At 35.7% G+C, this 16,918-nt stretch overlaps 1 protein-coding gene across 1 annotated transcript in view; it reads right to left on the minus strand.

Moving 5' to 3' along the window:
- Nucleotides 1–305: 305 nt before the first annotated feature.
- LOC149805720 (uncharacterized) overlaps nucleotides 306–16,918 on the minus strand; it is a 73,182-nt gene continuing 56,569 nt past the window's right edge. The window contains exons 9-13 of the mRNA XM_089934672.1: nucleotides 16,173–16,309; nucleotides 8,795–8,983; nucleotides 6,736–7,406; nucleotides 4,597–4,690; nucleotides 306–2,058 (exon numbers count right to left, since the gene is read on the minus strand). Of these exons, the coding sequence (XP_089790798.1) occupies nucleotides 1,666–2,058; nucleotides 4,597–4,690; nucleotides 6,736–7,406; nucleotides 8,795–8,983; nucleotides 16,173–16,309 (1,484 nt within the window). The 3' untranslated portion in view covers nucleotides 306–1,665. The remainder of the gene's footprint in view (nucleotides 2,059–4,596; nucleotides 4,691–6,735; nucleotides 7,407–8,794; nucleotides 8,984–16,172; nucleotides 16,310–16,918) is intronic.

The raw sequence follows: 16,918 nt of genomic DNA on the forward strand, positions 1-16,918 counted from the left end.
TGTCAGTCTATCTATCTAATAATTTTGTTTGATCACAGTTCCATACAGACTACAACAACTTAAAATGTCAGTCTAAAAATATATCTAATAATTGTGTTTTATCACAGTTCCATACAGACTACAACAACTTACAATGCCAGTCTACAAATCTAATAATTGTGTTTGATCACAGTTCCATACAGACTACAACAACTTACAATGCCAGTCTACAAATCTAATAATTGTGCTTGATCACAGTTCCATACAGATTACAACAACTTATAATGCCAGTCTAGAAATCTATCTAATAATTTTGTTTGATCACAGTTCCATACAGACTACAACAACTTACAATGCCAGTGTACAAATCTAATAATTGTTTGATCACAGTTCCATACAGACTACAACAACTTAAAATGTCAGTCTAGAAATCTAATAATTTTGTTTGATCACAGTTCCATACAGACTACAACAACTTACAATGCCAGTCTACAAATCTAATAATTGTGTTTGATCACAGTTCCATACAGACTACAACAACTTAAAATGTCAGTCTAGAAATCTATCTAATAATTGTGTTTGATCACAGTTCCATACAGACTACAACAACTTAAAATGTCAGTCTAGAAATATATCTAATAATTGTGTTTGATCACAGTTCCATACAGACTACAACAACTTACAATGCCAGTCTACAAATCTAATAATTGTGCTTGATCACAGTTCCATACAGACTACAACAACTTAAAATGCCAGTCTAGAAATCTATCTAATAATTTTGTTTGATCACAGTTCCATACAGACTACAACAACTTACAATGTCAGTCTAGAAATCTATCTAATAATTGTGTTTGATCACAGTTCCATACCGACCACAACAGGGTCAGTCTAGAAATCTATCTAATAATTGTGTTGATCACAGTTCTATACAGACTACAACAACTTATAATGCCAATCTATAAATCTATCTAATAATTGTGTCTGATCACAGTTCCATACAGACTACAACAAGTAACAGGGTCAGTCTATAAATCTATCTAATAATTGTGTTGCAGTTTAGGATGTTCAATCTGGATTGTCTGAAATCATCTTTACGAATTTTCTTGTCTCTTCTGATTGCCAAAAAAATCCTCACATTTGAAGATGCAATATGGAATGGTCCATCCATAATGAGAATATGACCTTCTTCATCCACACATTTAACTACTGACAACATACATAATATCATTGGTGCAAAAGCCACAAAAACCGATACAAAGGAATATAATGAAATCACAGTATGTGACAGATGCATAGGTTTTACAATAAATCTGCATTACTATCAATATTCAAATACAAGTCAATTCCTATTACAAGCTGCATCAAGCCTGATCTGCTACTGCATAATGTACCAACAGATTTTGGTCTCTGCAGTTTGTTAGGAGCAATCAATAGAAGACTATAACACAGACTCTGGTCTACCATCGTAATATGCAACAACAGCTCATGGTTCGTGTTGTTTGCAGTTGGATTTGACTTATACATGAGCGTATATGGCAAGTATTTGCACAAAACAAGATACAACCATCTGAATACTTATTTTAAATTTTTGTTTTCTTCCCGTTTGTAACAAATTCAGTTATAATGAAGAAGTATCCTTGGTGTCTGCGTTTTTGTAACTTTGTAATTTGTCAATGATAAATACAACTATAATACAGTGCAGCTCGTTGAGACTTTTATCTCAGGCTGGTTGTTGCTTGAAAAGTGCACTTTGGGATGTTTTTTATGTGTCTCTCTAATTTCATATTTGTCATCACTTACAGTCACCCCTTGTTCCTTCTGATTATTAACATTTTCTTTCTGAGTTCTCTCTATGGCTTCAGAATTTATGTCATCTGCTTTTCCGGACTGGTTATGCTCCTCTTTTGCTCTGGAATCTGTCTCTGTTTTGTCTTCTGTAGCTGATGAGCCAGTCTGTACTATACTGACATGCTCACTGGTGGTCTGATCTTTAGCTTTGTTTCTGTCTTTTTCCTCCTTAGAGACAATAACCCCAATTGCAGTTCCATGAGCTTTTGGGAGTGTCATAGGTTTCAAACACTGTAAGTATGCATGCTAAACATTAGTTCCTACTCAGAATAGCTTCTGATATTAAGAAAAAAATATACCCACCTTGAACTTTATGAAGTGAAAGGCCTATTGGCACCAAATCAGGTTGAACTACTGGTATTAATCAAGTTCACTTTTCATTTTTTTTAATTTTTATTGAAAAGATCAAATTGAACAAATATAAATTAGAAAAAAAATGGAACAAACATAAATACACTTGTATGAGCTAGACGAGAACAAATATTTAAATGTACCATGTAATATGTCAAGAAGTATGGAGCAAAGGAAAGTCAGTAGTACATGTATTAGGCAGAGTTTGATCTGACATAATTAAATACAGCAAAAATTCTTTGCATGATTTCATGCTCTAATTCCATAAACTTATGCACAAAAGCAAACTGTATGTAAAAAAATCAAAGTTCTGAACCCAAGAGTTAAACATTTAAGTCACTCGTGTAGTTGTTTTGATGGCTCCATATACCAAGTCACAAGAATAATTGTCAAAATGTTTTAATAATAGATGCTCAAGCATATTTGGTAATAAAATATGTGCAGTGCTGAGGCAAATGTAATAAAATATGCTCAATGTTCATGTAAATGTAATGTTCATGTAAATGTAATATATATATATATATATATATATATATATATATATATATATATATATATATATATATATATATAGTTTGGCAAATGTAATATGCCCATTGTTCATGCAATGGTAATAAAATATACTAGTGCTTTGGAAAATTGGTTCAGAAAACATATTATGGAAACAAATTCATATTATAAATAGTGAATGCAGATGTAAACAATGTTGCCCAAAATTATTTTGAAGGAGCCCTCACAGAAGGAAACTGGATCTAAATATTCTTCGAATGGATGATTTTTAGTAACACATATATCAATATAGATCAATATGTTAAATGTTTTTTTAAAAAGACATTCAGATAGGAAAAGAACTTGTGAACTTTCAACAAGAGTACTGCACATAGCGCATAATATGCCTGCTGCCTGTCTTTTAATGGGTCACAGTAACCTTTTTGACTATTAAAGAGAGAAACTGTATCTGTAAGTAGCAGGTTGGACTGTCTAACATGTAGCAAGTTTCAACTTTGGGAAGCTTGATATTATTAATTTTAACTCCATGGGCTAATATTTGTATTCAGATTGAAAATCTAATCCATCTTCTATCAATTTACTGCAAAGAATTTTAAAAAAAAACACTTGCAGCTGTATAACACTCTGTCTCAGAATTGACCACCTATCAGCCAGGGCTATTAAACAAAGTCAACCCTCAATCAATGTCAGCGCTAAACAGTTATACTCCACCACACCCAGTAATGTCTAATTTGTTTTTATAAAGCAAAAGATGGGATTATTTGTGACAAATAAAATTTCAGAATTCTTTAAAGCACTAAAATCATATTCTTATCAGAGTTCTGAAAATGTTGTCACCATTTTATGTTCCTATTCACCTGCTAAATTCTGTTTTAACCATGACTATCTGGAATGATCTGCCTAGATGATTCACCACTCCAATGCGAATTTTCTATAAACAGAGATACAGTAATGAACCCATTAAACTGGATATGTTTAGTTCTTTTATTGCAACTTGATTTATTATACGTAATTACAGCTATTATCTTTCAATAGGCATTAGTTTTGTGCAGTTTTCCATCATCAAACACCCCACTTATACTCTTTACATACCATTATATTGCAGCCTTATGTGTCGTACACATTATCATAACACAGCCATGTGTTGTACACATTATTATAATGTAGCCTTATGTGTTTTACACATTATTATAACATAGCCTATTGTATTTTACATTTTTATAACACAGCAATGTTCAACAATATCACAGTATATGGTGGCCTCACTTTAAAAGTGTGTCAGTGTCATGGCTCATATGAAAAGAGTTACAGTGAGATAGTACTGTATCACGTAAGGCCACTTACCTTGTACATGCAGGCAGTACTGTATCTTGTAAGGCCTCTTACCTTGTACATGCAGGTAGTATTGTATCTTGTAAGGCCTCTTACCTTGTACCTGCAGGTAGTATTGTATCTTGTAAGGCCACTTACATTGTACATGCAGTCAGTACTGTATCTTATAAGGCCTCTTACCTTGTACATGCAGTCAGTACTGTATCTTATAAGGCCTCTTATCTTGTACATGCAGTCAGTACTGTATCTTATAAGGCCTCTTACCTTGTACATGCAGTCAGTACTGTATCTTGTAAAGCCTCTTACCTTGTACATGCAGTCAGTACTGTATCTTATAAGGCCTCTTATCTTGTACATGCAGTCAGTACTCTATCTTATAAGGCCTCTTACCTTGTACATGCAGTCAGTACTGTATCTTGTAAAGCCTCTTACCTTGTACATGCAGTCAGTACTGTATCTTATAAGGCCTCTTACCTTGTACATGCAGTCAGTACTGTATTTTGTAAAGCCATTTACATTGTACATGCAGTCAGTACTGTATCTTGTAACAGTGCAAGAATATATATTGTACATTACCTGTTCTATAGAATAGTTTTTATGTAGCTCTTCAAGTTGACCTTCTGATTCGATCTTCACCTGTAGTACATTCAGCATGATAGGTGGTGACTCTCTGCAAAGGAAAACATAAAATAAAGATAATCTGGTTTTAGTTAGTTATTTATTCCTAAACCTCAAAACTGTGTTAAGATATAAAGCAGAATCAAAAGCAACTATTAAATATATGCATGTAACCTTGACCTTGAAGATAGGAGCCCAAATGTGGAATGTGAAACATCTTCTAGGGATAATATAAAAGTGTACCAAATTTCATTCATTTATCTTAAAGATCTGACCCTATGCAGTCAGATCTGACTTAATAAGCAAGTGTATACTGTATTTCTTTTATATCTTCAATTTTGAAATTTTAGAATTTATTTTTCTGGCTAAGGTAAAATAATGAACAAATGTATACACTGTGGCAATTTTCTTAACTTAGGATTGTAAATACTGTTACAGCTTGACTTGTTAGTCCTTGCCTTCACTCACTATTTTATCTTTTGGTATGCCTGGTTAGGTGGACTTTTAAATACAGATCACCCATCTATATAACATACCTGCCAAACATCCAGATAATTTTTAGATTCTTTCAAACTGAAAAAGTGTTTTTAGTCCCAGTGAGAGTTCAATGCATTTTACCCAAATTATCACACTGTACAATTCATAATAAGTTATACATTTGTTTATGTTTATAGAGAAAGAAAATGACTGGAAGTTTAAATAAGATTAAATAAAATAAAATATATTGGAATTTTTAAGCATTTACGAGTCCCCCTCCCCCAACTAGCTTGAAGACCATTGTATAACATTAACACATATGCAGACACTCTGATAATTAAAACCACAATGAGAAAAGTATAAAATACCCTATCCTGCTGATCTTCACAGTCAAACTCCAACAAACAGTTCTAAAATTTAGGTTTGCTGGGCTTTGCTTGTTTCACAGATTACTCAACCTTGCCCAAGTTGCAAGATTAGCTTTAAAAATAAATCACAATTCCACACTACTATCTTTACCATTACTGTACAACTACCAAAATATGCATGTTTTGCATTTTATCTTTGGAGTAAAGACCAACTACAAAGAAAACATTCCTGCTCATCCCAAAAGAGCCAATTAATCTTAAATAAAGATAACTTAAATATTTTTATTAAAGGCAATGCAGTGTAACAACTTTTGTTTCTTCGACATGCTTCAATGACTTACTGAACTTCAAACAAATTGGGTTGCTCTACTTCATTTTTTTTACTTATGAAAATTAGCCTAATAGGCAAAACATTGTAAAAAGTATACCATCATAAAATTACCTTAGCTAATGTCAGTCAACTAAATAATCTATTGTGATTATTTATCTCTGACCATACTTACATTATAAGTGCCTCTATGACAATTAAAATTACCCAGGTTCATAGCATTAAGTGTGAAGCTATGTGAATCATTACAGTCAACTTGAACAGGCAGTGTTCAGAAAGACCAGTCTTTTTTTTGTAAGACTTACCAGATATTGTCTTTTTAAAACATGACTATATTGGGGGGTGGGATGTTAAGAGTCCAACATCATGCTTTTCACATGTTGTGATGTATCAGATATGTTACAAAGGTTCAATGTAATCAATTTACAAAGGTTCTAATGTACCAGTTAAATAAATGGATTCATGAGCAGTTGTTCTTTATATTCAGGTATTAATTAAGACATGAATTTTTTTTATTCCTAAGGTGTCAAAGTAAATTTTCTTTTTTAATTCAGATGTGAAGTTTTTGCTTCATAATTTGGATGCTGAAAGCAAATGGCAAACTGGTCACAAATTCCTTTGTTTTTTCTGTTACTTTCAAAAAACCCCAAAAGTTGTTAATCCCTTACAAGTGGAGAGTTACACATCCAACATTATTCTGTGTCTATATTTGACATGCTGTTCTCTAAATCAAAGTCTGACAGGATTTTATCATCCGATATGTTTGAATACAGGGTTGTCTCTTTTTATCCAGACAGCCATTATGTGATCTTTAATTCTTACCTGAAATTTAGTTTCACCTGTGCATTGTTTACCTCAATTTGAGCAGGTGAGAAGATAAACGTATTCATTACATGTATTGCAGTACTAAACACAAAAGATTACCTGTCACCTATGGCAAAGTCTTCAGCAACATCTTCTGCAAGTTTTGTCAGGCCCAAGAATTCTGATAGGTCACATGTATATGAGCCCACAAAATCAGACCTGTTGGTTGACACAATCTTCTTGTTATCTAGCAACTTTTTTCCCTTGAGACATTCCTTCTCAAACTGTATCCACACCCTGTCCACAAGTGAGACATGATATGCCAGAAGATTTGGAAAGAAAGGCCTTTGACTTGGTGAGGCAGCTTGAATGAGGTACAAAACCTTCTTCTTTTCTGATCTCTGTCGATTTAGAGCCAACAGCAACTCTTCCATGGACTGTTGACTTGTCAGGAAATTGTATGATATGAAGATGATGATCTTCTTTGCAGTGTCCAGTGTTTGTAATCTCAAGTAACTGGCCTTGTTCAATGCATCAATGTTTAAACCTGGATAAATTTTGTCCAGTATGTGACAGAACACCGCTGCACAATGTAGAGTCTCATCACTGTAGCATATAGCAATATCACATTTTTCTAATTCTGCTTGAGATGTAGAACTGGTTTTAGAAGTGTCTTTTTGAAGATTCAAAGGTCTTTTACGTTGGAAGCCTAATTTGGGGTCAACTTCATACTGTTCTCTGACAATATTGTCCCTCTGTGTGCTGAACACTGGTCCATATTCAACTAGATCCTGCAAGAGTATATATCTATGTCCAAGAATGATATAACAATAAAACTGTAGGAATGTGGTTACATTAAGTTTTTGCTTCAAGGAGGAAACTATTATATGAAGTTATACAGTACATGAGATAGGTACAGGACAATACTGAAGTAGCTGTTTCTTCAGGTGAAAAAAGAAATCTCTGTACATCAGAGTACAAACTTCAAGTATACAGTAAACTTATACTAAAGTTTCATTAAAATAAAGCAACTCATCTTTAAGTCACATGGTCTACCATTTTAAGTCACATGACCTTCCAGTTTAAGTCACATGACCTTCCAAAACGTTTAGCACTGAATCAGCATACTCTTGATGCAGCCACCCAAGCTGACACACTTGAAAAAAGAATTTTTGTTCACTAACCCACAGAATGACCAAAATAACATTTTTACTGATCCTGCCTAAATTTTACCGATCATGCTAATTTTAAACAGAAGCCAGTTCAGTTTGTAATTCAATATTTATCATTCATTAACATCAATTTAAACAATAATAACTGTATTTCAACAACAAGACTCACAAAAAGCTGAAAGTTCATGTTTAATTTCTGTATCTAATTCATCATCAAATCTAGATCCATATTTATTCTGCTTGTTAGGAACCAACCTTCTCTTTTGAGTTTAAATATCCATCTGCCATTATGTGTAGGGAGCTTACATTGTCTGATTCCAGGGGAGATTTTTGAGACATTTTATACCAATAAATAAATGTAGTACCCCATGCAATTTTGTATTTCTATAATTACTTGGTGCAGAAAGCACACATCACTAGGTTGTTTATCAGTCATTTGTGTTTATTTTCTCAGCATTTCTGGTGCTTTCAAAGTTTTTTCTTTTGATCATATTTGTGAGTTATCTCATTGTCATCTAATTTCTGCCATATGAATGCCGACTGCACATCTTGCAAACACTTCCACATGTTTACAATTGTCACCGCATAACACAATGAAAGTTTATCAAAATGATACAAATGCTAAAATACATTGTTTGGTATAATTCTGGAATATTCATTTAGACTACAAATGTGACCTTCTCCAGCTGGTCAATACTAACCTGAGACCTTGTACCTTTTTTATCATCCACAATGAAATTAGTGCTTAAGGGCACTACACCATGCCAGTTCCATGTGCATGAAGACTATTTTAGCAATAAGCATACTAATTTACTTGGTGAGTGGTTTAATACCTATCAAGTTGTAATTCTGCCACTGGAAAGTAATGCTGACTTTATGTCCCATCAATAATGGTCAAGACAAGGAGATATCTACAGGCATGTAACCAAAATAAAATGGTTATGAAAGAGAGGCAGAAAGACAGACATGTAGAGAGACACAGAGACAGACTGACAGAAAGAATGTACATCAAGATGACTGAGAAGCTCTGGATGATCCACATCTTTTGATAACCAGTCACTGACTGCTTGTGCTACAGCAGACACCAATTGATGGAATTTATCTCCCTTTGCATCCAAGATTTTTATGTGTGAAAACCAGCTTGGTATGCTATCCATGTCAGCTACACACAGTGGAATGAACTGCATGTCATCATCCTGAAGAATTACATATGATATTTAAGTCATTATGGAAACACAATTTTAACCTAAATGTCCAGATATTATAAAATAATTACTCTTTATGATAATCTTTCAGTGGAATTTTGTTACAATTAATGAATATTTCATTACTTGTGCGGGGGGGTGTTGTTTGTGAAACTATGTCAGCATATTCATTTTGTACATGTACTACTGCCAGTTAAAATTGTAAATGACCATAAATATATAATTACCTTTAATTTCTGTAAATTCCGAGCAAGTTCATGAGCCACAGGACATACATTGATTAATAAGTAAAGTATTAACAACATCATTCATACATGATTTCTACTAAGAACCTCTATAAACAGCATAGAACATTCCCCCCCCCCTTTTTTAGAACATTTTGAAGAAGAAGAAAAATAAAAAAAAAATTCGCAAGAAACACCAGGCAAATGCAACAAGAAACCAGCGATGTAAAGCAAGCAGGACCGTTCCTAAGCTCTCCTTCCCACTAATGACAGCCAACCATTCAACTGTAAGGGACCTTTATGGACCCACAGATTGAGGCCAAACTATTGGGGTTCCTTGAATCCATAAAAGCCTGGGGGAGGTGGCACCATTCCCTTCCCCAGGAACAACTAGCAGGCTGCGGTGCAGTCAGAAAAAAGTGGCACATGCACAATTGTGCGCACCCCACTATAATTAAACTCAACAACAACAAAAAAAACAACATCAATGTGTCACAGCCCAACAAGTTTCAGTCAGTGTTAGAAATGTTTCTACAAATGTCGCCTAGATTGCTGAAGCCAGTTCTAATATAAATATTGTTTCATCATATAAAGATTGTCTTTGACAACTAAATGTATCACAAAAATAATATAAATCTGTTTTTATTATCTTGCCTCAGAAAATCTTAAAGATAATCCATATTTTTCTTTAAAAAAATGCTGGAAGTAATCTCAACTCTAGAAGTCCAACTATAACTGTGATTGCCCTAAATAAACCAAATCACTAGACTGGTTCAGGATTTTAATGACAAACCACCATAATTTGTAAGTTACAAAGACAGAGCAAACCACACCACATACAAAATTAAGCCATCAAGAGAAAGCTGAATACAAGTGAGACAAGAACTTATCAAGCCTGCATGTCTGAGAAGCTAGCCACTTTATTTCAACCCAGTGGAAAAAATAAAACATATAATAATAACCTGCAAGGAGGTCAAAACCTTTATATCACTCAAGCTAATCCATTTCAATGACATGAATTCTACATCGTTTTCAGGTATATCACACTGAGTAATCATGAATTGTGGAATGTGTCAGTTGTTTATATTGCTGCTTATTGCAAAAACTGTCATTTAATCCATTTGATAATATTGAAAATCAATGCAGTTTCATGGTCTGATGGTCTCATAGTCATCTATCAAAAAAGCCCATTTTTGAGAACTGGTCAAAACATTCATTAGTTTCAGTTCCAACCAGAATATTTTATTTTTCTGCATCTTTAAAAATCATACTGTGTCCACAAATTTTCAGGCAATTAGAAATTAATAAAAAGGTAGAAAATATTGTGTCAGGAAAATGGAGGGACTGGATATTCCAGCAAATGATGGTACATGTCCGTTCCATATAAATTAAAATAATGGCATGAGTAGTGAGTGAGAAATCGAAAAGGAGGTGCTATGAATTTTTGTTGTTGTGGGGTTTAACGCCATTTTTCAGCACACGATAGGCTATACATGGCGGCCAGTATTAATGGTGGAGGAAGAACCCGGAAAACTCCGGAAAGAACCACCGACCCACGAGAAGCTACTGGCAAGCTTTCTCACATGCCCACATTGGCTGAATCTTAGACTCGAACCGCCGCAGACAGAGGTGAGATGGCAGTGATCCGTAACGAAGAGCGCTTTAGACCACTCGGCCACTCGGGGCCCCTGCTATGAATTTTTAGTACTTATTTAAATATGAAAATAGAAAAAGGTCATAAAAAAGGTAAATCCAATTTTCAATAAGTAACCCCTGTCAACCTCTTTTTTCAAAAAAAGTTATTATTATTTGTTGACACTTATCAGAAGCCTCTTTGCCCCAAGCTACAAAGCTTTTACTATTACAAGTCATAGAGTGGTACCAAGCTCAGCCAATCAGATTCAAGGTCACCTCCAATCATATGAACAGACCTTGCTCCTAATTAACTCTGTAACTCATTCAACATCTTGATAATATAAGATTATTCAACAAGTCTGATTAAAATCGGATGAAAAATATAGTTGCTAGATTGTTAAAAAGGTCAATCTATCTTATAAATCACATTAAAAACATGCGTGAAGCTCAGTCATAATCACACTCTACCAAGATCCTGATGACACAAGCCTGTTTTCCAAGCTTAATCAAAACCATATCAGAATTACTCAAGGCTTGTATTATAACAGTTTCCATATCAGATGCAAGATTACCCATAAATATATGCATTGGTCTTAGGCATAGAAACAAATCATCCAATATCTTGATCATATTATCTTTTTTACCAAGTCTGATTCAATTTTGTTCACTAAAATGTCTATAAGAGCACAGCAAATCATATACTAGATCACCTCATTAATATGCATACATTTTACACTTTATATAAAACATTATAATTCAAAACTGGAGTCCGTCTCAGATGCGGGAGGTCATGGGTTCGATCCCCGGCCGAGTCATACCAATGACTTACAAAAATGGTACTCACAGCTGCCTCACTCGGTGCTCAGCATTAAGAGGTTAGTGTTAGGACTGGTTGGTCTGGTGTCAGGATAATGTGACTCGGTGGGACATCATGCTACAGGTCTGCAGCATGGTGCCCCAGTGCTAGACATCACTATAAACTGTCACACTGCAGACATTGTAGTGATATGACTGAAAAATTGTTAAAGCTACGTTAAAAATCCAAATCACACACACACACACACACACAAAACTGGATACGAATTATGAATTCCAGAGTGGTAAAAAGCCAATCAGATACAAGCATATATTCCAAGTTTGGTAAAAACTGAATCATAAACATAGCTTTCTGAGGTGTAATAAATTCAGCCAATCAGATGCAAGATTATGTCACTAATATGCAAGAATCTTGAGCATTATGGAACCCACTGAAGATCTTGGTAATATAAACCCATATTTCAGGTTTTATAAAAACTTTATCAGAAATGTGGTTTCCAGAGGAAACAAACTCAACCAATCAGATGCAAGATTATTTTATTATGACACACGTACATGCATTTATTAATAACTTGTTATAACATTTTTGTCCAAGATTTTGATGATATAAGAATATATTCCAAGTTTTGTCCAAACTGGACCAGAAATATGGCATCCAAAATAGTAAAGCGGTTAACCAATCAAATGCAAAGTCACCCCATTAATATGCATGGCTCTCACTCATTATCAAACTGAACCAACATTTTGATGATAGAAACCCATTTAACCAAGTTTTATTGAAACTGAATCAGAGAAATACCAACTCGAGAGTGATAACATATGATTGTTGATGTATAGGTAATGACATAAAATATGGCAGATGATGCACGACAGATACAGGGCCATACTGAAAGCTCACATGGCCATCGGAGATTCAAAAACTGAGCTCCACATCTGCCTCTTTGTTATAAGCAGGTCTGCAAGATTTTTGTGTCTGCTAAAGTGAGTGAGCATTGTGTGTGTGTGTGTATATAAATATATATATATATATATATATATATATATATATATATATATATATATATATATATATATATATATATATATATATATATATACGGGAGAGAAGATCACTGACTATGAGCAACAGATGGCCAGATGGGTGAGCACTACTTAGAGCTATACTCCCAAGAAATGTCAGTCACTGATGCGGCCCTTAGCAGCATAAAGAAGCTGCCCACCATGGAGGAGCTTGACCAAGTGCCCACCTTAGAGGAGCTCAGCAAAGCAATCAACTCCCTCCCAAACGACAAAGCACCAGGTAGTGACAGCATACTGCCTGAAACTATTGAACATGAGAAACCAACATTGCTTTAGCCGCTGCATGAGCTACTTTGCCTCTGCTGAGAGGAAGGAGCAGTCCCCCATGACATGCGCGATGCCACAATTGTGACCCTTTACATAAACAAGAGTGACCACAGTGACTATAATAATTACAGAGGGATCTCGCTCCCAAGCATCATTGGCAAAGTGTATACTTGCACTGTACTCAACAGGCTGCAGCTGCAGGCAGACTGTGTGTACCCGAAATCCCAATGTGGCTTCATAGCAGGCAGGTCAATGACAGACATGATCTTCTCCCTATGACAACTCCAAGAGAAGAGCGAAGAGCAAGGTCAACCACTCTACATGATGTTCATTGACCTCACCAAGGCCTTTGACCTGGTCAGCAGGAAGGGCCTTTTTGAACTTCTCAGTAAGATCGATTGCCTCCCAAAATTCCACAGCATGATAATATCTTTCCATGCCGATATGAAGTGAACAGTCCTGAATCATGGATCCTCCTCAACCTCCTTCCCAATCAACAGTGGCATGAAGCAGGGCTACGTGCTGGCACCAACCCTTTTCGGGATCTTCTTCTCCCTGCTCTTGTCCTATGCCTTCGACTCATCCACTGATGGTGTATATCTACACACCAGGTCCAACAACAGGCTGTTCAACCTGGCATGACTGCGCTCGAAGACCAAAGTGAGGTAGGTGCTCATCAGGGAGATGCTTTTTGCAGCTGATGTGGCTCTTGTAACCCACACCGAGGACGCCCTCCAGAGACTGGAAGACTGCTAATGCCTGCAAACAGTTTGGGCTCACCATCAGCCTGGAAAAGACAAACTTCAGCATGCAAGATACCACCATTGCCCCTTCCATTAAAATTGATGGTGTCACCCTGGAAGCAGTCAGCAACTTTACTTACCTGGGGTCAACCATCAGCAACACTCTCTCGCTTGATGTGGAGCTGGACAGAAGGCTTGGAAAGGCAAACACCATCATGGCATGACTAACGAAGAGGGTGTGGGAAAATAATGTGCTGACAGAGCACACCAAGATCCAAGTCTACCAGGCCTGCATTCTCAGCACCCTTCTATATGGAAGTGAGACCTGGAGTACCTACATGAGGCAAGAACGCCGGCTCAACTCCTTCCATATACAGTGCCTAAAACGCACCCTGAAAATCTGTTGACAAGACCACATCCCATAGAGCGAGATCCTGCAGTGTGCAAGTACCCCCAGCATGTACTCCTTGCTGAGCAAATGCCGCCTTCAATGACTGGGACACAATTAACACATGGAGAATGGGAGGCTGCCAAACAACATCCTATATGGACAGCTGGCCACTGGCACCAGAAGAGTCAGCTGCTCCTCACTCCCTTTCAAGGATGTGTGTGAGAGGGACATGAAGGTATGCAACATTTCACCCAATGACTGGGAAGTGCTGGTTGAGGACTGAGGCACCTGGAGAATGACATAAAGCAAGGGCATAGCAGTCACTGATGTAAGGAGAGGCCAGTTGGTGGCAGAGAAAAGTGAGAGAAAGAAGAATCTGGCAGCAACCCCAGTAAATCAGACTTCCCAATATGTCTGCACCAACTGCAGTAGGGACTGTCACTCACACATAGGCTTGCACAGCCACAGCAGACGATGCCAACACCGCAGAGACAGGTGACACTCCAAGGGTGCTATTCGCAAGTTCTCTCGAGACTGAGCCACCAATGATGATGATGATGATATATATATAGATGATATATATATAGATGATATATATATATATATATATATATATATATATATATATATATATATATATATATATATATATATATATATATATATATATACATATACATATATATATATATATATATATATATATATATATATTTATATTCAAACTTAGCTCACTACAGCATAATCAAGTTTAAGGCCTTGATATATATCAAATTCTGCATGACTGTCTTTTTCATACAATTACCAAATACCTCTGTTTTTGAACAATCAGTATTAATTACCTTACTTAATGTATTTGATTAATTTTCAAGATTAAATCATATTACATGGAATAATTAACAAAATCAAATTTTTACCTCCTCTAACTTGGCATTAAAGAAAATAATGAACTGTGTGACTGGAACTAAGAACAATAGGGGCCCCGAGTGGCCGAGTGGTCTAAAGCGCTCTTCGTTACGGATCACTGCCATCTCACCTCTGTCTGCGGCGGTTCGAGTCTAAGATTCAGCCAATGTGGGTATGTGAGAAAGCTTGCCAGTAGCTTCTCGTGGGTCGGTGGTTCTTTCCGGGGTTTTCCGGGTTCTTCCTCCACCATTAATACTGGCCGCCATGTATAGCCTATCGTGCTGAAAAATGGCGTTAAACCCCACAACAACAACAACAACAACAACTAAGAACAATAACCTCTGCAATCATACTGTTTGTTTTAAATGAAAGGTTCATAATAAAGAGGTATTCTTAATAAATATATGTGTTTTTGGTACAAAGAAGATTTATTTTTTGTTTATTTAGCCAAGAACTCATAATATTAAGGTTAATGATAGTGAGGTACCCTACTGTGTGATTATAAATAATAAAATAGATCAAGTCTCCATACTGAGAACAGTTTGCTGCCACACCTTAAATTAATGAACAACATGAAAATGTGCCATTTTGTTGCATTTGCATGTTTGTTCAGCTTGCAATGTTTTATGTAATTGCACTGAATATGTGCATTTAATAAAAAAAAATCATAAAAAGTGAAAATAGTTTATGTGGCAAAGAAAAAAGTTTGTTTCCACTTATGTGCTTGATTGCATTGTTTTAAATTTTCAATTATCTCCTAACGTACTTATCCATAGAAAATCAAGAGGAGCTAGATATGGAAAACTAGAAAGTTACGTTTTTTGTTTTTTTGTAAGCTGGTCTGTCATGACGACAATATACATTACCCAACCTTACTCTGCTTGCAGTAAATAAACAAAAAGCCTCTTGAATTCATCTGGATATTAATTCTGCAAATCCCCATGATGTGCATGTCCAATACGTTTTCTGGTTCTTTGCTGATAAAGCTTTCACATTTTTGGCAAAGCCTTTGAAAACAGAAAAACAGCCTATAAAACACACACACACACACACACCTTATCAGCTAGCAACAGCCAAGAGTCATGCGTAATAGCTATTGTCACATGTCCTTTATTTACCTTGGCTAGAAACCTGGCTAGTGCAATGTTGTATTCTTCTCTACACATACTTGAAGACATGTACGTGTCGGACATTAAAGAGATCACACATCTGGCTAGACCCACACATTGATAGATGATATTCAGCCAATTTGTACCTGAAATCACATAAATTAATATTTAACTATATTTTCAATATCTGATGCTCATATCCATTGGAGGAAATTTGTGTGTACACTGAGGAATTCACACCTAAAGCTACACTGTGGCTCATGACATATTTATTACCAGAGGTTGCTCAATTATAATGAACTGTCCAACTGATCCTGTCCATAACAAGTTCAAAATACAGTTCTCTTAGTTAACACATTGAAAATTTCACCATCCCTGTTGTCTATATTTTGTAGCATATTAAAATTCCTTCACATCCATTTTATAAAATTGAAGACTTCAATATTCATGATCATCACTCTACTGCAAATCAAGCTGTAGTAATTAAACTTACTAACTGACTGATCAACTGACTAACCCATGACATGGATCTAATTTTATATTTCAGGTTTCGTAGACATTCACTGCTTGACAGATTACAACTTTTCACAATACTTAAAGTTTCCTATGGGTTAACTCTACTTCGGAAGGAAGGATTTACTATGCTTACCAACTAAGTGGTGTGTCCCCTACCATCTGTACAACTTACATGTGGCCTGATCACATGCAGACTTAACTTGGTGTGGCTATATCATCTGTGTCCTTGCCACTTATTC

The sequence above is a fragment of the Sinohyriopsis cumingii genome, chromosome 2 (genome assembly GCF_028554795.1).
Source record: "Sinohyriopsis cumingii isolate HCF-2022 chromosome 2, ASM2855479v2, whole genome shotgun sequence".
Classification (NCBI taxonomy): Eukaryota; Metazoa; Mollusca; class Bivalvia; order Unionida; family Unionidae; genus Sinohyriopsis; species Sinohyriopsis cumingii.